The following is a 27809-nucleotide window of genomic DNA, read 5'->3' as shown; positions in this document are numbered from 1 at the left end:
AGGGTTGATAGATGGTGACGGATTAGTGCAGCATGTCAGCTCACATTCAGCATGCTGAGCCAACCGCTGTGGAATGCTTGGATTTGTCCAGAGTCTAAATTATGTGTTCATTGTGCAGAGCAGGTCCCATGTCATGCGAATCAGAAGCAGCTGTCTTAAATGTATAATGCATATATTAAACTCGGTCTAAAGCTCACACTGCATTTAGGGTGTGTCTAAATCAACTTTTATTATTTTAAAAAAGGGAAAAACAGTTGACGCACCTGGCGCATGGTCTAAAAGGGGTGTGTAACAATGTTTGGAATGTGTGGGTGAGGAAGAAGGCAAAATCGGCGAATCAGGTAGGAAATAAAGAGACTTATTTTGTATAAAAAATTCACAAAATGGTAAGGGCATTTGGATAGAATCACAGGTCTCTCATGCTATCCTACAGGCAGCTCCAATTACTGAAAAGAAACAGGTGTTTATAATAATCTTAATTAGACACACTTTCAGCCATCGATTTCCTTCCCCCGCTCTCCCTTCATTTGACCACACCCCCAACTGTGACAGGTTGTCCGTATTCTCACAATAGGCTCGTTTGAGGTGCGCCTCGCCTTGACTGCATTGTAAACGAGAGCAGGCATCTGCAGTAAGAGGAGGGCTCAAAAATTACATCAGAAGTCGGACACTTGCCGAATCTCGCTGTTTAGCCACCTGGAAACTCCTGGATCTCGTTCACGTTTTTTATCGCAGACGAATGACCTCATGAAAAAATACTATGGTGATTTATAGTAAATATTATAGCATTTTCAGTATTGGGTTATGTTTATAGTTGTTGTGATACCAGAGCAACTATAAAATTTAAATAGGCTATTTTATAATATGGTTTAAAAACACTACAGTATATATTACTATAGTATTTTTAATGTGGGAGTAGATGCAATAGAAATATCACTGTTTTTACAAAAAGATGGTCAGAATTACAGAAGGTGAACAGCTCATTAACTAAAAGGGTGTATTTAAAATACAATTCTGTATATTTAACAAACGTTAAAAGAATAACAAAATAAACAGCTTATACAGCAAGAAAACTTTCAAGAAACCTAATTTGGCTACATTATAAAGAAGTAGCTAGCAAGATGCTTTTGAGTGACGGGTCATGACAAAAGTTTGTTTGACATAAGGAAATTCTTATGGGGTTAATTACATTGACATGCTTATTAGGTCTATATAAACTGCTTTTACTCCAGCCAGACTAAAATAAATAGCCTAAGACTTTTTTCAGAATAAAAACTATTACACTGTGGGAAAAAATGTGAAAATGTTCTTGGTCTATTAAACATGACTTTTGACTTCACATACATATACATATACATATGTGTGTGTGTGTGTGTGTGTGTGTGTGTGTGTGTGTGTGTGTGTGTGTGTATGTGTGTCTTGTTTACTACACCCTTAATATATGTATATATTGGATTGACTTTCATGGAATGACGCTGCATAAAAATTACAATACAAAATTCACACAAACATACAAAAAGTGAAAATGACAACAAACAGGACATAAAACTGAGAAAGAAATAAAATACAGCACATGCACATCCTAATGATTTATTAATTACATTTAGTTATATAGGTCACGTTATGTTTTACAAAGATGTGTTTTGTTTTGTTTGTGTAAATCTAAATAAATAACCATATGTAATGCTCTTTATGACTTTTTTTAAATTAATTTAAATTTCTAACCAGCATGCATCTTGCGGTGATCACCGGTGATCGATTCTCGGTGATCTCAAACAAGCCTACTCTCACGAGAAAACGGAAGTAATTTACATTTTGTCAGTTTAGTGGCTAATTTGTATGAATTTCTGTAATGAAGTTCTGTCGTACGAAAATTCTCATACGATTTTAAAAAGAAGGCGTGGCACCCAACCCCATGCCTAAATCCAGCCGTCATTGGGTCATTGGGTGATGAGCAATTCATTCTAATTTGTACAAGTTTGATCGCACAAATTAATACAAATTAGCCACTAAATCAAAAAGTTACGAATTGCCATGAGATTGCGTTAATTCTCTTAATTAGTTATAGGTGTGTTTTGGGCGTGATGTGCCTTAAACCAATCAGATTCTCATTTTCCATTCGCATTAAAAGGGGGTTGGGTCACATCATGGCGAATTTGTTATTGCTATTCACATGGTTGATTTTACAAGTGGAAAAACTGTCACAAAGCTGTGAGCTACCTAATAGCCCAGTATTTAAACATACACCCTATTTGCTATTCTTATGCCCCTATATGGTTATGCATATCACAAATCATGACTAGGGCCAGACAGAATCTGCTGACATTGTTTGCTATTTTTGCGCAGAATTTTGTAAAAAAAAAAAAAAGTGAATTAATGCGGAATGATTTTGCGAGTATCATAACTAAAGCCTTAATATTTTAAATAAAAAAATAATAATACATCTTTAACTTTTATATAATGTTTAAAATGCAAATCCATTTAGATCCACTTAATTTGTAAACAAAGCAAGTCTCTTAAATAATATATCTACTAAAAGACAGGAAATATTACTTTACACACAGTATAGTAAAAAAAATCATAAACATTTGTCAATAATATTACTGAAATAAGAAAACGGAATAAATTTAAATTTACACACATTTACACAAGTGAATTAACAGAATCAATGTTGGGCTAAAAATCTGCTGATTTCTGTGCATGCAGATTCTGTGAGGGCCTAATCACACGCTTATCACATATCACTATGGATGTCACAATTACTAAAACCTGAAGAGCGGTCAAATCTAAAGCAAAATATATAAACACGTGTGAATACACTGTAAAAAATGCTGGGTTCCACACAATCGATTTGGGTTTGGACAACATGAAGGAAATAGGGTTAACTTAAAAAAAAACTTTAAAAATTGTTCCATTTCAGCTTATTTTATATTACTTTGAACAAACTACTTTTTTGAGTGTATGCGTATAACAAATAATAATAATAAACAAATGTCATAAATAAAATGACTAGAAACAGAGCACGAATCCACCAAAGCCTCCTGAGGTAAAGAAGGTAGTGGTTTTTATATGTTTAATTAGACAATAACAATCGTTTGCATTTTAATTCTTTAATTAGTACATACAATTGCAAACTTTAAAGTATCAAATGCAATTGCTATTGTTAGTTGAGTAGTACAAGCTGTTTAAATGATAGCTGCGTTGGACTAAAACTAGCAAAAATCACTTACCTTGTGCCGCATTGCGCCGGGGTGTATGATAGGGCCTATAGAGGTTGCAGTGGTGCGCACATTCAGTCAGTGAAAGCAGAGGGCTCAACCTCAGCTTACCTTTTGCTTTTCTGATGTTCTTTTTGGGCTTAGCAATAGTGATACAGATGTAAAAATAATGCGGATGTTTCTTTAAACTTTTGATATTTTTTTCTCTTTTATGCCTTTCACCAAAAGGAAGGTTTCTTCTGAACAGATGGTGTGGTGAAATCTGTCTCAAGGAGACCTTGGCCAGGCAAAGCCCCGCTGGCTTTTCTGTTTGAAGTGTCTTTCTGCCCCTCCTCAGGACACATACACACTTAATACACTCATAGATCTTATTCCTTCACGTCTTTGACAGGCACGGTACACAACGGCTAACTCTCTCCACAACACCTGCACACAGACATGACTAAAGAAATGTCTTAGGAAAATAGCAAAACTCCATAATAAACAAAATTAATAATATAATTTTTCAATTATAATAATATATATATTTTTTATTATTATTATTGATTTTTTTAATTATTATTTTTATTTAGCTACATGACCTTACATTAGCTTACTATGTGGGTGTGCAATCTGACACAATGATAATGACACAAATCATAAATATAAAGCTTCTTTATTTTGGTCTCTCGTCAATACAAGATGTAAAAAAGATCTACAATGGTAGGTTTAAACTAAAGGAACGTTGTAAAACTTATACTTTTATCTTAATACTTTTATCCACAATCTTATTTTCTCTCAGATTTCACTCCCCGGAGCATCTGACATCATGAAACTCACTCGACATGGGTTAGGGCTTTCCCCACTGTTATACACCTAAAACACAAATTGCCGTAAAACTTGTCAATGGCAGGGAAGCATTTTCTCTTGTTAACTGCAGAAAAAAAGTGGAACGAAATCATCGATTTAACGCTCATCATAATACCAATCATACATTTAAAGCATAAAAAATGTCCTTCAGTTCGGTCACGTCCAGCGGCTGTCATCCTTGAACCAATCGACATCATTGTAAGCTGATTGTTTTCTGTCTGTTCCACTGCTCAGTTTGATAGATGTTCGCTCACAGTTTATTTTACAGTCTGACGCTCATCAAGCGCACAAAACGGCCAATTCGCGTCACAGGATTTCTAATCCAATCTTTGCATTGACTTAAATCACTCTCGCTTCATCCGCCTCTGCTTACTGCACAGGCTGCAAAACAATTGCCCCGATCCCATGTAAAGTAATGATTGTGAGGGTGCAGATGAGATGCCATTTTTCGAGAGACGCTCAAATACATCACGTGCACTGCGTATGCAAAGTCTATAAGTCACGTAAAACAATTAATTGCAAACTGAAATCAATCAAATTTGATTATATGGTTTGGAATTGAATGATTTATGAGATTATTTAAATGTTTTAAATTTTATTTTTCGTTTAATTAAAAAAAATGACTTTTATTTTGCGTTGGATTCAGCAATCGCGTAATCACTGAAAACTAGGGGGTATGAATATAACTTTGTTTTTACTTTTTTTTCAAATAGCAATAAAACTTTATATTTAGTATAGGTTATAGTATAGGTACAATATTAATTGAATTGCAGTATTTTCATTTTTTTTCTCTTAACATATTTATTTTGATAGAAAGAAAAGTTTGTAATTGTAATATTGCCACCGTGTGTGTTCGGTTGGTTGGTAATGCAGTATAATGCAGACAGGCTTTAAGAATAATTAAACGTGAATAAAAAATACTGCAATAATTATGGTTTAAAGTCTCACAGGGATTTCATTTATAAATTAATTCAATGATAATGTTGTTTGCCATGCACTAATAGATATAGATTTTGTGTGAGTAGTGAACATAGACATGTGCTCTTGTTTCAGCCTTTCAGTAACACACAGAACAGATTTTTTAAAATAGATAATTAAATGTGTTTAACTTTAAGCAAATTTAATGACTTTTCCTGATTTTTCATGAACACTCTGTTAATCATTATTTCAGTTATATTATTAAACTCTTAATAAGAGTCACTGTTACCATAAAACAGTAACTCTTTTTAAAGGTCCCGTGAAGTGATTTGAAATATTCAGTTTTATTTGATGTTTGAAGTAATCTCATCTGAAACATGAAGAGATGGTGGGTCATAGTGTAAAAAAAACAGCCAATTGTGTTTTGTTTCATCACAGCTCTATCAGGGAGAGTGATTGAGATCAATGAAAAGCATCTTGAAGGGGGCGGGGTTTGTCAGATACTAGAGAGTTTTTGATTGGTTATTATTTGATAAGAATCTGAAGTATGAGGTGAATTAAACCGTTGATCCATTCAGGTGAAAGTGACTAACTGCAAGCTTTACTTGTGTACAGATGTGGTCTTTAGACATGCGTGTCTAAAGTCCTGCTCACACTGTGAGATTTCAGACAATATTTTGTCATCTAAGACAAATTTGGGAAAACCTGAAAGATTTCTGAATTCCTCGGCTAAAATCTGTGACCTTTGATCGTTGGTTTGACATGTTTACAGACAGCTGTTGCGATCAGATTTTCCCTCCGGTGAAGTTCTGGCAGTCTCAAAAGATTTCAGACACTTGCCTGCTGTGTGACAGCTACAAAGTGTCAATCAAAGAACCAATAGGAGAGCAGTATCTGATGACGCAATCCATGCGACAATTCAAATGACCGCAGGGAAATGTCAAAACGGTTTCTTTCTTCCTGGTTTTATTATCGAGACACTCCGTTTGCAAAATTGCAGCTACAGATTGTTTATGTTTGCTGGGAGGAATCATTTCATTAGGCGGGATAATGAAAGTTTCACGGGTGGATGACGTCAAACTCCAGTGGTGTGTTCTTTTGTGTTTGGCACATTTTCATCGTCGTTCAGTCTGACTTTATGACAGCTGAAATCTTACAGTGTGATATGGGTGTCATGTTCGTGCAATCTGACATGCAACAATCGTTTAGGATTATAAAAAAATTGCACATTGTGAGACGGCCTTTAGGGAACAGAATGTCATGACTAGCTGTTGCTTGTTGAAGATTGCAGGAAATACATCCCCAGTAGGGGGCAGTCGAGCTTCATTCTCTGCCCTTTCAGCTTGAAGGCGGAGGACTCGATGCCTGCGGGTGACTGTTTTTTTCGTGGAGGGTGGAGGTGTTTTCTCCATGTTTTGTTCATATTAGCTAAAATCTTATACAAAGCTTTGCCTGGGATAATTGTGTTTATTGTTTTCTGATAAGAGAAATAGTTTCATTTTAGACATAGATGCCGACTCACCACACCCATGGCTCTATTACATTTTTGTCTGTAGGCCATACAAAACTTTTCACAGAGCTCAGTTAAATGTTCTTGGTAAAATACAAGTTGTAATTTAATTTCATATAGTTTAAATAAATAAATAAATAAATAAATAAATAAATAAATAAATAAATAAATAAATAAATAAATAAATTAAATATATTTTAATAGCATATATAGGCTAAATAAATAGAACATTTTTAAATTAAGTAAAGTTTGTTTATAAACTAATTTCGAGAGGATCATGTGCTTATGATTGCTTGCAGCTGGTCCCGCATTATCAATTTATGATTCACCAATCAGACTATTCTTAAGCCACTTTAAATACCCAACGTTCCATATAACAGCCATCTTCATTTTAAAGAATCCCCCTTTCCACCCCTACTTCTCCTCCTATGCCAGATGAGTGGTACAGTAGCCCAGTTGTTGGCACTGTTGCCTTACAGCAAGAACATCACTGGTTCTAGTTCTTACCAAGCCAGCCGCAATTCCGTAGTTTACACATTCCCCCCTCCTCAGTTTCCCCCGGGTTCCCCGGCTTTCTCCTACTAACCAAAAACATGCAACTTAAGTTGTCCAAATTGGCACCATAGACTTGCTCCTAGTAAGTAGTTATTTCTTAAGAGCAATCACTATCACTATCTGTTCATTAGCTACTAAAGCAGGGGAGTTCTTGAGATCTACCTGAGCTCAAACTAACCTCTTGCCCTGCAAACCGGAGGGAGCCCCGGACTCGAGGATCTCATGAGCTCAGGGCTCTCTCCCGGGACAGCATGCCAAACAAATTTAATCATCAGGAAAGTGTGAACTCTTGAAATTAAATTAAATGATCAGTTTTATATCTTCTAATTTTTGTCACACTAGCTTATAGATATCTTAAAAATTAACAATACTGATCTAAAAAAAAGTATTTTAATTTCATGGGACCTTCAAAAGTACTTTTTTACTCACAAAAATCCCTGATAAGATTAGTATTATTTATACTTTGTTCCATTTATTTAGCTTTATGTTGTTGTAGTTTGGTTATGGGTTAGATTTTTTTTCTATTTAAAGGGATTGTTCACTCAAAAAATGTAATCTAATCATTAAGTAAATGTGTAAATTAATGTGCATAAATGTGTCATAATCCTTGTAGCACTCTGTAAATAAACAAAACGAAAAAAAAAAATTACTTTTCTTCCTCAATAAAAAGTGCAACATTTACACATAATCATATAGAAAACACTGTAATACTTAAATAAAAATGTGATCAACTCAATTTTGTGGGAAAAAAATGCTGGATTGTTTTATTTATTTATTTATCTTAATTTTATTTTATTTTTATTTTAGCTGTTTATAGAATTGGCAGTATGATAATCTTGGATAAAAATGTCAGAGTTTCATGGTCTTGCTATTACTGCTCTAAAATATATTCTTTTTAAATGTCTGGGTGAAAAACTAAAACTTCCACTTTTCACATTTGAACACAATGTGTTCTATTTTGTGAAACATTTAAAATATTTTGGATAAGGCTAAACGTATCATTGACTTCTGCTGTCTTCATTAGATATTACAAACACATACCTTAGGAATGTAAAAAATTTTTGGGTGGTTTTAAAACCTTGATTTTTCCAAACCGCGGTATACCGTGAAAATGGATATCATCCCATGCCTATGACAGACAAATAACTCTTAACAGCAAAACCCTGAATAGAATGGAATGCTACAACTTGCACTGTATCCCTCAGTAGTGTGCATAAATGCTATACCACACAAATATACACAAGCACATTTCCACATACTCACTGAATAGTAATAGTTGGTGATGAATGTGTCCACTCCCCCCAAGGTTGCCTCTGGCTGTGTAAAATAAAATGAGCCCCCTTTTTCCTTCACCCACCAACCCTCACTGCCGTTTCCCTTCACAGCTTTAAGGCAAACTCCTCAAGCCTTAAATATTCCAGTGCGGCAACATTATGTGCCATTTATTACAAATGACTTAATATGCACATCTGAAAGTTAGAGATTTACATATAAGTTTAATTTGTATTTTAAACAGTTATTGTGCTATTTGTCTTGTCATCTGGCAGTGGTCCAGCGGGTTCTACCTCACCCACCAACAGGGACAGAGTGGATTTGAGTTCCTATTCAAGACGAAAGAGCTGAAGAAGAAATGGCTGGACCAGTTTGAGATGGCTATGTGAGTTAAGATAATCAAAATTCTGTCATCAGTTACTCAACCATGCTTTCTAAAACTTTAACTAAACTCTAACTTTAAACTATAATATAAGATGTAGAAAAATATGAACTTGGCCAAGAAACCAACCAGTTACCACAATATAACAATTTTGTATTTTAGTATTTTATCAGATATATTCATCACAAAGATGTACGACTTTTATATATATATATATATATATATATATATATATATATATATATATATATATATATATATATATATATATATCAAGTACTTTTTTACTCTTACTCGAGTTACTTTTAAGATTGTTATTTTTACTTGAGTAAAAATTTCTGCAAGTACTTGTACTTTTACTTAAGTATAGATTTTGGATGCTCTACCCACCTCTGCTTATGTCTAATAAAATAAACAAAAATGTTAAAGATTCTCAAAATGTCATAAAGTGTGTGCAATGGCAAAGCATAAATACTGAACAATCAAAGCAAACTTTAAGGTAGATCAACATATGTAAGGTGTCATTATTAATGTTACAGTAAACCTCAAATTCTGTCAACAAAACAAATTATGATCTGAAATGCTTTTAGGCAAAGGAAATAATCATCAATAATCGTTATTCAAATACACATTGCAACATTACATTAATTGGGAAGTTGAATGACTATATTACCCCTATGCTAAAAAAACTGTCAGATGGGGTGCTAGTGGCTGGGATGCACAAGAAAAAAAAACAAAAAGCCACTCGACATCCTTTTTTTTTACAATCTCCTCATTGCTGATAGCCGCAGCAATCATTTACACATGTTATTTTCACCTAAGGTGGCGATGACAAAACCCAACCTGAATTCGTTTACATATTCCTTCAACATTTTCAATGCACTTTGCACTCGCGCTTCCCTGGTGTGTATCGTAAATAGGTGACCACCAACCATTTTCTTATAGGATGACAAACGGACAAACTAATGCTGCGATTCCGATACAAGTTTTATTTATGAAGATAATTAAAGGCACTGTTTGGGAGCTTGAGTGTTTGTCTCGGGTAATTAGTCTGCCATTATTGCCAGAATGTGTATATTCCCTGCAAAGAGTAAAGCAGATTGGTTAGTTCTACTTACATGAATTGCAGTGTGCCCACAACGTCCTTGAAAGTTGAGATGTTTTCAACTAGGTGCGCCTGGAAAATAAAATCTGTGTGCCTCGATTGGAAATAACCCTAAGCTTATAGAGGGGAGGAACTATTTGTCATAACTGTGTTTGTCCACGAGATGCCACTGTAGTTTGCTAGCAACCTCCAGCGAACTACAGTGGCTTTTGAACTACATTTCTGTACATTCCTTCGCGCACACACCCGGTCTGTCATCTACACTGATTTACAACCACAGCTGTCTCCGTTCTCTGTTGATTACCTGGACAATATATTCAGTCATTTATCCTCTGTTTGTCAGTTGGTCGTTGTCGTTCCTGTTGGTATGTGTTTCCTGATACCAGTTTATATCCTGTTCTTGTTGCTAAAGTCTAGTTCTAGTTTAGTCTGTTTGAGTTCATAGTTTGTTTGTTTATTTTGTTACTTTGTTACTTTGATTTTTGGATTTTGTCACTGTTGCTGCACTATTTCACATTAAAAGATCTGCACTTGGATTCTTCTCCCGTTTTGTTCCTGTTTCAATCCTGAAACGTGACACTATGACGTCAATTTGTATGCAAAAACCCGGAAGCGAGTTAGCATTTTAGCACTTCCGGTTCCCTCGTCCCAAAGTCAATGGGTTTTTCGTATGAGGTTTCAGTAAAATCGCTTAAATAAGGTCCGTGGCTAACACAAATTCAAGATACTTTCACGTTTTGTTCCACAACATAAAACACATTAGTTACAGCACACTCTTGAGTTTTTAATTCGGCCACGCTTCTTTAAAAAGACGGTTTCTATTATGAAGATACTGCTCACCAGTGCAGCTTGTCTCTGTCCTGCTCCCAGTAATGCAAACATGTGAATAAATGTGTAAAAATACATTCATATTAACTATCATTTTAACGTGATCTAGATTCGTCTTTTTTTTCTTCATCCGAACACATTTTACTCTGTCATAACTGCAATATTTACACATGTAAAAACAATCCAAAAGGCACAAAGGTCTATGTGTTTTGCGTATTTATTTTTATTATATTATATATTGTGGATTATTATATAATAAACAGAGAGAATAACTCTTTGTCATGGACATTATTTCTAAAAATAAGCTTGATAAGTCGTCTGTAGCAGGGTGGTGCTGACGTCACAGACGAGCGCCCCAAGGGCTCTGTAGTCCGTTTATAGCCTAATGTTAGCTTTTCAATTCTTGCGTTTGAATTTAAGATAAAAAAAAAAAGTCCTCAAAGTTGTATTTTCGTGTGAGGATTATCTGGCTGGACAAAACGTGTAAGTGTAATGAACAGTGTTTGAACACAGAGCTTATTATTTGCAATCTTCGAAAACCCTATGGGAAAATCCAATAGGGATTTTCACGAGGGAACCAGTTTTATGCTAGCAGCCGATTAGCCTACAAAGGGACGTCATAGTTCCTCCTCTCTATTAGCATTCCATTCAAGGTGTGCGCTCATCAGACACATTTTAACTAAACTATAGCACTTTATACTGAAACTTCAGACTGAGCTTTTTTTAACATTAATGACAATGGTGTTAAGTCAATAAATACCTTTTCCATTTTATTGGCCATAGCATATACCGTTGATAAATAACCTCAGTTCTGTCCCTAAAGATTTGTAAATAATCTTAAAAAAGGAATCTCCCTAGGGAGAACAAGGCTGTTAGCCACAAACAAGTTACCCACAAATAAACTTTCTACCCATTGAGGTGTTTACTGAATCAGTTGGTTCAACTTGTTTATACCACTTGAGAACCATATGGTTTGTGAGCGAATGATTTAGGTTGATTTTTTTTTTTTATTTAATTTAAAGCTTGTTAGAGTTCCAGCCTAAGAAAGCAATTTATTTACAGTCAATATGGAGTGTATGTACATTCATTTTAAATTAATCATTTACATGTGAACTGTGAAAGGTGACCTTCCACATAAGATCTTTAGCCAAAACAATTTTTTAGAAAAGTTCACACAACAGTAAGAAATATCTTAAATGTTTTTTTTTTTTGTTTTTTTTTTTTTGTTTTTTAAGTTAAAACAAGTCAATATTTGTACACAGCATCTTATATTCAATAAGCATCCCTCATCTTTATACTGATGTCGCTTTACGTCAAACATCCTATTTCCCTCTAGTATGTGGTGACACCCTGCATGCATCTGGGATGCTGTTTAAAATTGATGGCACAGTGAATTTACAAGTGCTTTACTGGAAGGAATGAAAAGAGAGACGGAGAGGAAAACTAACGAGAGTTCTGATTTGAAAATAGTGTAGGTTAAAGAGGATACGCTGTCCTTCGTGCTGAGAGTCTGTAATGATGTTTCCTCTCTAGCTTGATTTATATGTCACTCTTTAAAAATGTGTTCCTGCACACGCACATATACATATGCTTGACTGCATGATGATCTGAAGGGTGCATTCAAACAACAAATTACACCTGCCGCATGCACACAGCTCTCCTGACGCAGGAATCAATCTTAGAGTCGTTTGGGTAAAGAGCTTCCCCACTGCTTTGATTCGTGCCCAGAATCAGAAGGTTTGGTCCCGGTCCCGTGGGCCACAACATTCAGCGCCCGTTCGCTCTGGCCTCTTAAACATGCATTTTAACTCATACGGTTAGCTTGTCAGGGTGCTCATTTCTCCAATCAGCCAAGTTTGCACTATGATTTCTTCCATTTCCCATTTTCCATTTCAGATCTAATATTCGACCAGAAAACGCCACGTTTAACTCTCACCACTTCAGAATGCACACTTTCGAGAGGGCCACCACCTGCAGCTCCTGTCGTATGCTACTCAGGTGAGCTGTCATTGTATGCAAGAGACCTGGATTGATGGTGTGCTGAGAGAGGATAATCAGTAATAACCAGGCAGATCAGCAATGTGGTGTTTAAAGGCTCTGTGATACGTTCTGTGAAGACATGTTTGTTTCTTGCTTTTTCTTTCCTGTCATGTTCTTATTTAATTAGATACGAACGTAGGGCTCTCAAGCCTCAGACTTTCACAATGATAGACATGACATACTTTGTATTTATCATCCTAAAAATTAGGGATAACTTGGCCTAGTATTTATAAATAATGGACAAGAAATCACAAGCATATGGAGAGAAATTGAGTTCTAATAGCCTTCGTTAACCAACTAAGATCTCAAGTTCTGTTTGAAACATCGTTCAGCAATTCAATGTTTCCCAAATCCATCGTTCAAACGAACATTTTGCTTCAAAAAGCACAATTAAATGTAACTGAATGTAACCTATAAGCTTAAATATTTTATACATGTCTTTATTGACCTTATTTTTAACGTATGAGTGGGCGCAGCCCTTGGACTCTTCGGCTTGAGACTTCCAGTCTCATTCACTTCCATTGATTTTTAGACGTTTAAAAACAGCTTGTTATGCTGCTTGATGATGCCAACTGATATTTTCTAAAGATATTATTCTGCTTACAGTATGTATAGTTATGAACTCACTTGTTTGTAGAGTAAGTATATATGCTGTTTATTAACCCTAGTCATTTTTTCTATAGCCAACTGAATCAGAAGTTCTAAAACAACTGAAAAATGACGCACTTCCGCATTGCAGAATAAGGTAAATTAGGGTTGGGACGATGGCCAATAGCCAATAGACCAATAGACAACGCGATGCTGAGCCAGCATCGCCAATCCTCCGCCCCGTCGCAAAAGCGATCACGAAAAATACACACTTATGCCCCGTTTACACTAAAACATCTTAGAACGAAAATGATCCACATCCACACCATGTTTTACCTAGCATTTCTGAACCGCTCTCCGTCTACTGAAAACGCACATCACGTGACCTCACACACACAGCCACACACACTGTCATCCGCTCATCTGAGCTCCTTCAGAGAGCAGTGCACATCTGACAGTTTATCAAGTGTGTACCGCTGGATCGCGTCTCACTAAAGTTGTTAAACATGATATTTAATTTGGTGTTTTAAATCTATCAGGTAACGTGTGACATCAACAGTACACAGCTTCAATCTTTCACTTTCACTTTCTACACTTGTTGTGCACCTTTTTTACAGAACAACCTCCCGCTGAAAAAGTGATTGACAGGTGGTCATTTGTGTGCAACTTATCTTTATTTATTTATGATAAGTTTATAGGTAAAACAAAGACCATGCGGGTCAGGTTGTTGAAACGGTGGGCTACAAATGATTAATTTGCTATAAATTAATGATTTATTCATACAAAATTAATTCACCTTCGCCTATGACGACGATGCCATCGTCCATCGCAATGTTTCACATTAGACATCTTTTGATGCCAAAATGGTTTACATCACCCAACCCTAAGGTCAGTACAACACAAATAACTCTATGAATGTATGTTGAAACAAACAGTACAACTTAATAGTGAAATAAATCATCTTGAAAAAAATCATACACGTCTATCATACACCCATTGCAATAAGGTGCAAGGCATGTATGATTTGTTGCTATTTTCACACCAGTGCAACTGTCATTTTTTCATTTTGTACCACGGTTTTTAAATAAAATATCCATTTGTGCCACTTTTTGGACTCTGATGGGTGTGCTAGTCTGAAAAGGAGGTGTGATAAGCTGCATTTGAGGAACTTAAATAGACCAAGATTATTGATCAATTAAAATCTGTTATAAAGGGGTGGGGGTTTAGGTTTATTCATGACAATTTGCATCTGTATAATGTTATTGTTATTAGTATTATTTATTATATGCATTTGGGGCTTGATTTTTTTTGACCACACTACGTTATTATTGTTTATTTATTCATTTTCTGGAAATTAGAACTTGTTTAGAAATAGTTATGAAACAAATATTTGCGCTTAACAAATGAAATTAAATTGTGGAGTAAGGAGTAAAAGTAAAGTAAAGAGAAATGAAAGAGGCTGAATAGACGAGGCTCGTTCTTTATCCTTACATTGCAGATGATCTTTAACTGTTTTCTCACTAGTAAAGTGTTCAGTTTTTCCTCTATCAAAGTCTGCCATGTAAATTGGAAATGCGCCATGGCGTGACACAATAGACTCTCAAAGGGAATGGGAGATGAGACTCTGATTGGTTTAATGCATGTTAAGCTTAAAACACACCCATAACTCATTAAGAGAATAAGCATGACCCTTTTAGACCATGCGTCAGGTTGCAGACTGTATTTTTCCATTCTTAAAATAGCAAAAGTGGATTTTTAAAATAGAGCCTATTACATTTGCCTACACTTTATATTTAATTGTAAATAAATCTTGTCAAATTAGACTTTCAAGTGACATAAGCAATGTTCTTGATAGAGTTCTAACGATATACAGTAAATAGGAGCACTTCCAAAGAATAAAGGGTTTGAAATGCATAGTAATGGCCTAAAATATTGGAATAGGAAGATATTGTTTGATAACTCCTGATATATTTTACTCAGGGTAGAATACCGAATTTACAAACAGAATGTTGTGCAAATGGAAACAAGGCTGTAAGGGATAGTCGGATGCATCATGGGGCAAAATATTTAGGAAAATAACATTTTTCCTCAAAGTATTACTTGACATGTGTCTCATCTCTTTTTGGAGAATTATTCTTTTGTATGATGCTTCAATCAAATGTTTATAATCAGTATAGCAATACCAGAAGTCTGCTAAAATGTCTGATATTGTTTGCAGTTCAGCTTTGTTTAGACATTTCCCTCACCAACTAAGAGCCACTAAACTGGGAAAATTAGTGTGAACTTGCTGATGGGAATGGAAAGTTCTGAAGTTGTTTCTACTGACAGTTTACAGATTAAAATAACACAGGCGCAGCAGCTCATTTGATTAATGGCCGATGTAATCTACCAAGAGCAGCTCAAATGAACAAGAATCTGGCTTTTTAGTCGATATGTTCAAAGTAGATGTTCTTCAGGCATTCCAAATAAATAAACATGAGTGCAGAGAATATTCCCCCTTATAAAGATACCTTATTCGTACCTCACTCTGGTCCGCGCGTTCCTCTTACTACAGCAGGATCACAATGAATAATTGAAATGACTTCCACCAATCACATTGTAAATCATGTCTCATGATTTATTTAAATGCTCTCCCATCATAAATATTTGTGACTGGGAGGGGAACTTCTACAAATCCATATGCAATAAGGTCAGGTGCAAAAATAAAATCACAGATTTTTCACCGCATGTCTCTTGTAAATACTGTAGTTTTTAAATGGCAAAAAAAAAAAAATTTTGGTTACACTTTAGTGTAGATTTCTGCAGATTTTTAAGTATGTATTTAAGTAGTATGCAAAACTTACATACTGTATTGTAAATAAATGGTCTAAAGTTATATTTTCTGTCTTTTAGTAGATGTGCTATTTGAGAGACTTAGGGCTCTTTTTTATTGATCCTGGCACAAAGTCTAAAGCTCATGGCGCAAAAGCGGAAAAATATGGTGTGCGCCCTGAGGCATCGTTTAACAAGGAAGTGCTTATTCTCTTAACACGTTTTGAGCATAACGTTTATTAAACCAATCAGAGTTTCATCTTCCATTCCCTTTAAGAGTCGGTTGCATTGCGCAATGGCACATTTTGCTATTTACATGGCAGACTTTGTAAGTAAAAAAACTAAACGCTTCACTAGAAAGAAAACAGTTAAAGACCATCTGCAATGCGAGGATATAGAACAAGCCTCCTTCATTCAGCCTCTTTACTTTCTCTTTACTTTAATTTTACTCTTTACTTTAATCCGTTACTTTCGTGAAGTAAGGAAACGGTGGAAACTCACTCCACTCAAGACATTCACTAGCCTACATTTTTTATTTAGTTTAAGTGCAAAGATTTGTTTCGAACTATTTCTAAACTCAGTTCTAATTTCCAGCAAATGAATAAAAGAAAAATAACAACGAAGTGTGGTCAAAAACTGAGTTATATCCAAACACACATCTTATTCTTATGCCCCATATGGTGATACTTATGTCTCCAAAACCTGACAAGAAGACAAACAATATAATCTTTTTTTTTTTAGTAAAACAAATATAAATATGCATATAATAAATAATACTACTACTAATAATATTATAAAGAAAGTTCTAATTCTCATGAATAAAACTTTTATATTTTTAAAGTAAATAATAATTTTGTAACATTTTAATCCTTTCTTTTTTTCATATGTAAAGATATTTGTGTATTGATGTACATCATGTGTGTATTAAGCATTTGATCCTGCAATGGTGTATAATAAACGTGATCTGCATTGGACTTCAGACCAGCTGTTACTTGGTCAATGGTTTCTCAAAATAGCAATGCACCCACAATGCGCCTTAACACACGCCCTTTTTAGACCAGCACACCCATGAGTCAACAAAGTGGCGCAAATGGATTTGTGTCACGTTAGCAAGATCAAACAGGAACAAAAAGGTGCGGATCCAAGTGCAGTTTTATTTACAATGTGCATCAAACAGAAAAACAAGGTGTCCAAAGTGCAAAGTACAAATAAACAATAAAACAAGAAACACAAAACAGAGACAGGGCTCAGGAATCAGAAACTCTAAACTTACAGGAATACGGAGACAAGATGGACAAACGACGCAGTGACAAACAGAGGTGAAATGGTTGTATAAATAGTCCAGGAAATTAACAGGAAACAGGAACAGCTGTGAGCCAATCAGTGTACGTGGACCGGGTGTAATGCGCATGGTATGTATGAACTTGTAGTCTTTTGGGCGCTGTAGTCAATTCCCAGAGTCTGTGAACTACAGCGCCCTCTGGTGGTCACTGACCGTCATGACAGTACCCCCTCTTTAAAGAGCGGCTACCAGACGCTCCCAGAACAGTCCAGGGGGGGGTGTAAGCGGAGCAGGAACAAGGGGAGGGATGGGAGGGTCAGACCAGGGTAGGTCCATGGGTCAGGCGCCCCAGCAGAAAGCCAGGGTGCAGCCGGGGAATCAGTCCCAAACAGTGGGAAGGACCACCAGGGAGGGGCGGGAGGGATGACCCATGGATGATCTCGCAGGAGACACAAGGCAGGGGGTTTTAGAAGAGCCGGCTGGAGATGCAACTGGACTGGAACCGGCGGAACTGGAGGTAGCTGGACTGGAGCCGGCGGGACTGGAGGCAGCTGGACTGGAGCCGGCGGGACTGGAGGCAGCTGGACTGGAGCCGGCGGGACTGGAGGCAGCTGGACTGGAGCCGGCGGGACTGGAGGCAGCTGGACTGGAGCCGGCGGGACTGGAGGCAGCTGGACTGGAGCCGGCGGTACTGGAGGCAGCTGGACTGGAACCGGCGGGACTGGAGGCAGCTGGACTGGAGCCGGCGGGACAGGAGGCAGCTGGACTGGAACCGGCGGGACAGGAGGCAGCTGGACTGGAGCCGGCGGGACAGGAGGCAGCTGGACTGGAGCCGGCGGGACAGGAGGCAGCTGGACTGGAGCCGGCGGGACAGGAGGCAGCTGGACTGGAGCCGGCGGGACAGGAGGCAGCTGGACTGGAGCCGGCGGGACTGGAGGCAGCTGGACTGGAGCTGGCAGAGCAAGGAGCCCGAGCGAGGTCGGCAGAGCAAAGAGCCGGACTGAAACCGGCAGGGCCTGGAGCCGGACTGGGACCGGCAGGTCAAGACGTCTGGGTGGTGCCGGCAGGGCAAGACACCTGGATGGCATTGGTAATGGCAGTAGCCGGGCTGGGACCGGCAGGGCGAGGAGCCTGGGTGGCGCCGGCAGGGCGAGGAGCCTGGGTGGCGCCGGCAGGGCGAGGAGCCTGGGTGGCGCCGGCAGGGCGAGGAGCCTGGGTGGCGCCGGCAGGGCGAGGAGCCTGGGTGGCGCCGGCAGGGCGAGGAGCCTGGGTGGCGCCGGCAGGGCGAGGAGCCTGGGTGGCGCCGGTAAAGCCAGGAGCCGGACTGGAACCGGCATTGAACTGTGCTCTGGGGCTGGAGCCGACACTGGCGGGCGCTCTGGGGCTGGAGCCGACACTGGCGGGCGCTCTGGGGCTGGAGCCGACACTGGCGGGCGCTCTGGGGCTGGAGCCGACACTGGCGGGCGCTCTGGGGCTGGAGCCGACACTGGCGGGCGCTCTGGGGCTGGAGCCGACACTGGCGGGCGCTCTGGGGCTGGAGCCGACACTGGCGGGCGCTCTGGGGCTGGAGCCGACACTGGCGGGCGCTCTGGGGCTGGAGCCGACACTGGCGGGCGCTCTGGGGCTGGAGCCGACACTGGCGGGCGCTCTGGGGCTGGAGCCGACACTGGCGGGCGCTCTGGGATATGGGCAGTCCTCCTCCTGTGCCTCCTTCGTCTGGTGGTTTGAGAAGGGAGAGTGTTGTCATCAGGAGAGGGAGCTTGCTCTGGAGCTGGAGCCGACACTGGCGGGCATTGTGAGACTGGAGCAGACACTGGGGTTCCACACAGTTCTAGCAGACTCTCCAGAGACTCAGAGAAAGGTGGTCTACGGACAGCCCGACGCGGATAAGGACGCAACTCCAACCCCGCCTCTCTCCTCCTTCCCATAGATACATCAGCCGGCCCTGAAAATATCCCTCTCTGTTGCCCTACACTCAGGCCGCCCTCCTGAGGGTTCTCCTCCTTCAGGGCAACAGAGAGAGGGGAGCCGGAGATTAATAAGGCCACTTCAATAAAACGATAAAGGTTCCAGTCGTCTTCGTATGGTGGCATGAGGGAACGAACTGGTTCCAAAAGTCCTCCCCGGAAACACATCATCAGCAAAAGATCACTGTGAGAGCTCTTCGGGGCTAGCTCCAAAAACTCCTTTATATAACGCTCTATTGAGCGGTTACCTTGTTTTAAAAGCATGATGCTATTGTCTGCTGGATCCATAATGTGACTGCGTCGTTCTGTCACGTTAGCAAGATCAAACAGGAACAAAAAGGTGCGGATCCAAGTGCAGTTTTATTTACAATGTGCATCAAACAGAAAAACAAGGTGTCCAAAGTGCAAAGTACAAATAAACAATAAAACAAGAAACACAAAACAGAGACAGGGCTCAGGAATCAGAAACTCTAAACTTACAGGAATACGGAGACAAGATGGACAAACGACGCAGTGACAAACAGAGGTGAAATGGTTGTATAAATAGTCCAGGAAATTAACAGGAAACAGGAACAGCTGTGAGCCAATCAGTGTACGTGGACCGGGTGTAATGCGCATGGTATGTATGAACTTGTAGTCTTTTGGGCGCTGTAGTCAATTCCCAGAGTCTGTGAACTACAGCGCCCTCTGGTGGTCACTGACCGTCATGACAGATTTGCTGTTTCATCAACATGTTGCAAAACATAAACCTTAAGTTAATGTTAAGAAATTATTACTTTATGTTCAGTTCCTGTACTCTTAAAATCATTCCACATAAATTGGCAAATTTAATTACACTTTATTATTATTATTTGTTTTGGTTTTTATTTTTACATCTTGTGCAATAATAGCAAAAAAAAATCTTTACATTCTGTCAGACCCTGTTAATTACCTGCCTCGTATTAAGATATTGGCTTTTTTATTTGTTCTTATATTCTGAACAATCTTAATCTACATCCCTAATTCTAAACCTAACTACAGTACTATAATAATAATTATTATTAAGGATCAAATTAGGAGTTCATTGTGTCTGCTAAATGGCATGTGCTGTAGGTGAATTGAATAAGCTAAATTGGCCTTAGTGTATGTGTGTAAAAGAGTGTGTATGGTTGTTAGGTAAGGACATCTGCTGTGTGAAACATATGCTTGATAACTTAGCGGTTCATTCCACTGTGACGACCCCAGATTAATAAAGGCACTAAGCCGAAAAGAAAATGAAGTCTGAAAGTAAACTTAAAGGAAATAGAGCACTGGATAAGGTGAATGTTTACTACAATACTTTGTAGATGGTATAATTTGTAAATGTCTTATATCATTTTATTGCTTATGCAGTTTGTGAATGACATAAAGAAATGGATTTATATCCATTAAATGGCACAGTATAAACCATTTTTGGTTTAAAATTCAGAGACTACTAGAACAATGTTATGTATTTTGTTTGAGTTTGAAAATGTTTGAATCTTACTTGTTTGTGTAGCGTCTGCCAGTGTTGTCATATCCAATTAACCTCAAATGATGGTTTTACTTCTCTGGAAATCATGAAAACAACTATGCATCCTGAAGAAATGCATATGTAATGATTGTAGTGTCTACAAATTCTGCTGCCCTGACTATAGTCTATTGAAGCTAAACATGGCATGAACTGAGACCTTTGGATTTGATGTAGCCTTTTGTAGTCATGTATGCTTCATGTACTGTACTTTCTGTACTCAGGGGGATTTTTAACCAAGGCTACCTTTGTCCTAAATGTGGAAACGGGGCTCATAAGGGCTGTCTGGGTAAACTGGGAGTCTGTGGAAGGACAGGTAATTATTAAAGAGCTTCTTCATGTTGACACTTCATAATTGACTGTTTAAAGAATAATATAAATTCCTGGAATTTATACCCAGATGATTTCAGATTCTTTTTCATGTCAGGCTCTCATGGTTTTCAGATATGCAGTAAATATTTCAGTGAATGTTGTAATGTAACTGTCTTGCCATAGACCGAAGGTAATGCAGAGCTTCAATACTGCCTAGCTGTTAGAGAAAAAGTTCAGAATTAGTTACACTATGTTCCACGCTTTTATACTTCACACAGAATGTTTTTATTTTGTATTATTTTTCAATGTCAGCATGCCCTACACAGATGTTTCTCCATTTCAATTATGTTTCATGTCCAAAAACATGGTGCTCATCTTAAAGTAGTCATATTATGTTTTTTGAACAAAGATACAAGATAAAAAGGCGAATGTTAAATGTATTTTTGACATAATCTGTCATATACACACAAGGTAATGTATGAGCAAACAAATATATATCCATGAATGTTAACAGTGGGGTTGAGTAATCCAACCAGTAGCAGGGAGAGCCGTGTCCCCCAGGAGTGTTAGCTCCTTTTGCGCATTGTACATGGCGTCTCTTAACAGACATCTGCAGAGCTGCAGGCTGAGCAACATTGCGACATATTCAGCTTCTGTGGCACTTGACATACATTTTCCCAATCTGTTGACTATAGGCAGTCATTGGATTTTTGTGTGTCGATTAACTGACTTAATATATTCATTACCTTCTTTAGGGAACAAGACTTACATTCATTACATTCAAGACTTGTCTATTATCCTTGATGCACCAAAATCAAGAATCTTGGTGTTATTCAGGAGTCAGATATGAGTTCAAGTAGTCATGTCAAAGCAGTTAGTAAATCAGCATACTATCATCTCAAAAACATTGCAAGAATTAGATGCTTTGTTTCTAGTGAGGATTTGTTCATGTTTTTATCACCAGTAGAGCGGATTACTGAAATTGACTCCTCACTGGCCTTTCAATTCATCCAGAACACTGCTGCCAGATTTTTGACCAGAACCAGAAATTCAGAGCACATCACACCTGTCCTCATGTCTTTACACTGGCTCCCAGTTAAATTCAGAATTTATTTTTAAGCGTTATTACTTGTCTATAAATCACTAAATGGCTTAGGGCCTCAATACATTACAGATATGCTGACTAAATACAAACCCAACAGATCACTCAGATCTTTAGGATCAAATAAAAAATAAATTCCAAGAGTTCAGTCAAAGCCGGGCGAATGCGCCTTTAGCTACTGCACCCCCCGCTGCTGGAATCAGCTTTCAGAAATGATCAGATGTGCTCCAACATTAGGCACATTCAAATCAAGACTGAAAACACATCTGTTTAGCTGTGCCTTTACTGAATAAGCACTGTGCTACGTCCGACAGATCGCGTTATTATGTCTGTCTTTTCTTTTTCATTCTTTTATAATCTGTTTAACACATTTGAATTATTTTTAAATAATTTTTATTCTTTGTTTTTTTTTATTTTCTTATTCCTGTTTTGTTTATTAATGGTTATGTAAAGCACTTTGAAATACCATTGATATATTACTTATATATCTGACAAATTTAATCAAATCAAAAACAAATACCAATTATTGGGCATGGAGACCTCAGTGATGGTTACGGCCACAATCAAGCCTATAATCGATGCATTTGAAAGAGTTCTGAAACAGTGCTACTGATATATAGCGTAGATAACTCCTTTTGGAGTAGACCTAGTGCTTTGTAACTTGCCGTATATTTTTCATAAGATGCATTTGAAAGTGTTAAAGTAGTATGAACAAAGCAACAGTAATTGCTACATAAAAAGAAAATAAAAGGACAAAAACTGGCCTTACACTGGCTGGCACTAAAATGTTTTCTGTTATGTTAGGTCTGTTATGTAGACATTTACTATACTGTTTGAGATTAACAGAGTAAGCATTTTATTCAGCTAATCTTAAATTTAAGGACCCTTTTCACAACACTGTTATGACACATTTGATGGTCATCAATGTCTTAAATCCTTGAAGGTTTTTAATATTTTGATTAAAAAAAAAAAACATCTAAATACTTACATGCAGGCACCTTATTTTACTGGTCCCCCACCTCACACACACCCCTCGCCCTGGCCCACACTTTTTTCCGCAACTCCTGAATTTAAGCCGTCTTTCCACTGCACATGCCATTTGCACACGACTGTCAACATATGCCCCCTTGTGAATGTCGCACAGAATTTTCCGAAATCATCGTGTCCGGAAAAAAGGAGTGCAAAAGCAAGAGCATTTATTCTGTGTGTGTTCACCATGGTTGAATGAATGTAATACTAGAAAATCATAGACTGCTACAAATTTTGGAGGGAATGTGGAGACAACATAAAAATAAAATTTTATTACTTATTTATGAATAGAAATGTTTCTTTAATATAGACTTTTTTTCTGATAAAAAAAAAATAACGAAATTAAACTACTATTTCTCATCTAGTGTCAGGAATAGAGTGCTAATGCTAATTTGTCAATAACAAATTTTTAACATGAAACTGACGTTGAACTGAATTTGACATTGTCACTTTCCAGCAGGGACACAACTTCATGAAATGGTAATATTAGGTTGGATTTAGGTCATAACGTTAGGTGACCAAAAATCAATGTCTAAGGACAACGTTATTTCCACGTCCAATTACGATGTCAAATGTCGTTGGGGTCTAATGTCCATATGAGGTCATGTTGACGTCCTGTGCCTGCAGGGTTCTGGCTGCTGTTATCAGTCTCTTACAATTTGTTTTTCTTTTTCTGAAAGTCTTAATAGTTCAATCATTAAGTTTTTTTATTATAGGATTGTAAATAAAATACTTGTAGTCTCCCATACATTGTGCTCTAAGTTCACCCAACTATGATGACTTCTGAGAAACTCGGAAATGAAAAAAGGGTCTATTTGTCAACATCCTTTTCAGCAAATAAAAAGTGTTGTCCAGTGCTTGGAATTTAAACGAGGCTTAACTATAAGAGTACTTATTTGCTGAAGGGGGCTAAAATAGTCTAAATAATACCACAATATAGTAATTGTATTTTCTTTCTCCCTTTTTTCTTCTTGTTTACTCTCTGTCTCATCATGATTTAGGTGCTGCAGTTCAGAAACCACAGGTGAGACTAAAGACATGTGCATTAATATCTAAATGGTTTGTTCTTAGTTGACACTTCAAACATAATGAACACTATTTCAAACTGTGAAATAAAATGATCTCTTCTTTATATCCATTGTGAAAGATAGAATTGTAAAATCTATTCTGAAGCAAATAGTTGTTTTGTCATTTAAATGTTAGTAGTACTGGCAGAAAGCCGTGTTGAAAAAGAATAACAGGATTGTTGTTTTAGATTGTCATATATTCTGACAGTGTTTTACCATTGGTGCAAAAGGAAGATAATAATAGCTGAGTGTGTTCATATTTCACAGAGAAAGACAACACCTAGAAAACAAGAAGACCCAGGTGAGTGCCTTTCTCTTCATCGTGCTTCTGTAGACAGACTGTGAAGATCTCAGGATTGGTGTAAAACTCTTTTATATGCTGTATTTGAAACACGAATAGTGTTATACTGTACATAGTCTTCTGTTCCCAATCATCACCATTATTGTTGTTTGTTTGAGGAGGTTTATTCAGGTGCTAATTGCTAGTAGTTAATTATATGAGTCTTTGGGCCCTATCATACACCCGGCGCAGTGTGGCGCAAGGCATGGCGCAGTAGTCTTTTGGTAGTTTCAGCTTGGCGCAAGAGTCGTTTTGAGGCGTTGCGCTACGCTCTTTAAATAGCAAATGCATTAGCGCTCATTTTTGCGTCCATAGGCGTTCTGGTCTAAAAAGGAAGGCGTTCTGAGGCAAACCGCTGGTGCGGTATTTTGAGAATCTATAATAGATTTTTCATTAGACCAAAACTAACCCGGTCTAAACTCCGGCGCAAAGTTGCCCCTCGCTTACGCACTGCTTAATACGCACAAGAGAGCAACAGGCAAATATCTTTACATATGAAAAAATGTAAATATTAAGGATATATATAGTATATAATAAGAATAGATATAGAATATAAATATAAAGGATTAAAATATTACAAAACATATTATTTTCTAGCCTACATAAATATAAAAAAACCACTGCTTTTATGTCCTCTTCATCTCATGAGGCTTTTTCAGTTCATTCATAACAATTTGCTTTTGTATAATGTTATTATTATTAGCAGTATTATTTATTATATCCATATTTATATTTGTTTTATTAAAAACAAGCTTAGATTTGCCCACCTGTCAGGTTTTAGACCATATGGGGCACAGCATGTGTTTTAGGATATAACTCAGGTTTTTGAGCACATTTTGCTATTATTATTCATTTATTGGTTTGCTGGAAATTAGAACTGAATTTAGAAATAGTTTTGAAATGAATATTTGCGCTTAACAAACAAAAGTATTTATTTATAGACTAAATGATGTCTGTGCGTAAAGGTTTCCCTATCCAAGAGCGAAAGTGATCCATTATCTCTCATTCTCACGCAGTAGATGCTCTGTTTAACAGTTTTCTGTTTAAAAAAAACTGTTAACTGTGAACTGTTTGCTTGTAAATTGCTCATTTTTTCCACTTAGACTTACTTTGTGTCCTGTAAATGGCGAATGCGCTCTTGGCGCGACGCAGCTGGGTCTTAAAGGGAATGGGAGATGAGATTCTAATTGGTTTATTCTCAAAACACACCTATAACTCATTAAGAAAATAAACTCAACCCTTTTAGAACATGCGCCGCGGCGCAAGGCAGATTTCCCGTCCTTAAATTAGCAAAAACACGTCCTGACACGCCCTGAAAGCGTTTGCGTCCTGCGTTTTGCGCTCTGCGCTTGGACCGTAAAAATAGAGCCCTATGTGTTTGTCCCAGATGATGACAGTACATATCATCAGAATAATAATGAGTGTTTTTTCATTGTCATTTAATTATTTTATAGCTGTTGAGGTTGGTAAAGCTACTTTAAAGACCTTGTGTAATCAACATTTGCAATGCTTATTTTGCTGACAGACATTGTTATTTTTTAGCTGAGCAATAAATCAGTTTAAATTAATTCACTGAAAAAAAATGTTTTGTTTTGATAATCTTCAGTCAAAGTTTGAGCATTTGCTTCAGCATTTGAAGTGCGCGGTCCTTCTCTGTTGATGTCAGTTTGACAGCTACAGTCACAATATTCTTAACCATGCCTCTTCTACCATTGGTTTGCTATAAAAAAATAATGCACAAAAATTAATTATTTTGCTGCTCAAATTAATTACCTTTACCTTTAGACCTATTATCCAAAGTGACCTACAATGAGAAGGGGATCAAATGTTGGTACAAACCCAAATCAGAAAAGGTTGGGACAGTATAAAAGCACTTATAAAAAAAGAAAACCGTGAACAGACCTGCAACACATTCCAAAAAAAGTTGGGACAGAAGCAGTTTAAAGCTTCTGTTTAATATGAACACAAAATATTTTTCATGTTTTGGCTGCTCATTTTCATGTCGTTTGTAAATATAGATCCTTTTTTTTGTCATTCAGACCTGCAAAACATTCCAAAAAATAGTTAAGACAAGAACAGTTAAGGGCTAGTAAAGTAAATTGGTTAAATGATGATGTGATTTAAAACAGGTGATGCCAACAGGTGATTGTAATTATGATTTGGTACAAATGCAGCATCCAAGAAAGGGCTAACGTTAGTCCTATAGGAGCAAAGATGGGCAGAGGATCGCCAGTTTGCCAACAAATACATGAGAAAATTATTGAAATGTTTAAAAACAATGTTCCTCAAAGAAAGACAGGAAGATATTTGGATATTTCACCTTCAACAGTGCATAACATAATTCAAAGATTCAAGAAATCTGGAGCAATTTTAGTGCGTAAAGGACAAGGACTCCGATCCCTCAGGCGGCACTACATCAAGAATCGTCATTCATCTATAAGCGATATCACCACATGGGCTCAGGACTACTTTGGCAATTCTTTTTCAAGTATCACAATACAAAGTTACATCCACACCCATGTAATTCTCCACCCATGCCAGGTAAAACATCTGTGATGGACATCTGTGATGGACTATCATCCATCTTCACATTGGAAACGTGAACTGTGGTCAGATGAATCAGTATTTCTGGTATACTTGGTGGAGAAATGGATGCTTTGTGCTCCGTTATGTATAGGTACATTCTGTGATGCCACTATTAGTGCTGAAAAGTACATAGAAATTTTGGAGCATACAATGCTGCCTTCTTTTCCGGAGATGTCCATGTGCATTTCAACAAGACAATACAAAACCACATTCTGCACACTTTACAAAGTCTTGGTTGCTGAGGAAAAAGATAAAGGTACTTGACTGGTCTGCCTGCAGTCCTGACCTGTCTCCAATAGAGAATGTGTTGCACATTTTCAAGTGCAAAATGCAGCAATGAAGACCCTGTACTGTTGCCACTCTAATACTTGTTTGTAAGAACAATGGGACAATGAAACACTTCATCACTTGGTGTCTTCAGTCCCTAAATGTCTTTAAAGTGTTGTGAAAAGGAATGATAACATTACAAAGTGGTAAGAAGTGCTTTATCGTTCATACTTTTTAAAATGTGTTACATAAA

General features: G+C 37.6%; 1 protein-coding gene across 5 annotated transcripts in view; it reads left to right on the top strand.

Annotated features, from left to right (window-relative positions):
• Nucleotides 1–27809, top strand: part of vav3b (vav 3 guanine nucleotide exchange factor b) — a 168140-nt gene that overhangs the window by 84513 nt on the left and 55818 nt on the right. For all 5 annotated transcript variants that reach the window (XM_073918264.1, XM_073918267.1, XM_073918256.1 and 2 more), the window contains exons 15-19: nt 8598–8707; nt 12534–12635; nt 21078–21169; nt 24298–24320; nt 24631–24664. In XM_073918264.1, the coding sequence (XP_073774365.1) occupies nt 8598–8707; nt 12534–12635; nt 21078–21169; nt 24298–24320; nt 24631–24664 (361 nt within the window). The remainder of the gene's footprint in view (nt 1–8597; nt 8708–12533; nt 12636–21077; nt 21170–24297; nt 24321–24630; nt 24665–27809) is intronic.

The sequence above is a fragment of the Danio rerio genome, chromosome 2 (genome assembly GCF_049306965.1).
Source record: "Danio rerio strain Tuebingen ecotype United States chromosome 2, GRCz12tu, whole genome shotgun sequence".
Lineage (NCBI taxonomy): Eukaryota > Metazoa > Chordata > Actinopteri > Cypriniformes > Danionidae > Danio > Danio rerio.
This window is presented reverse-complemented; position numbering and strand designations above follow the sequence as displayed.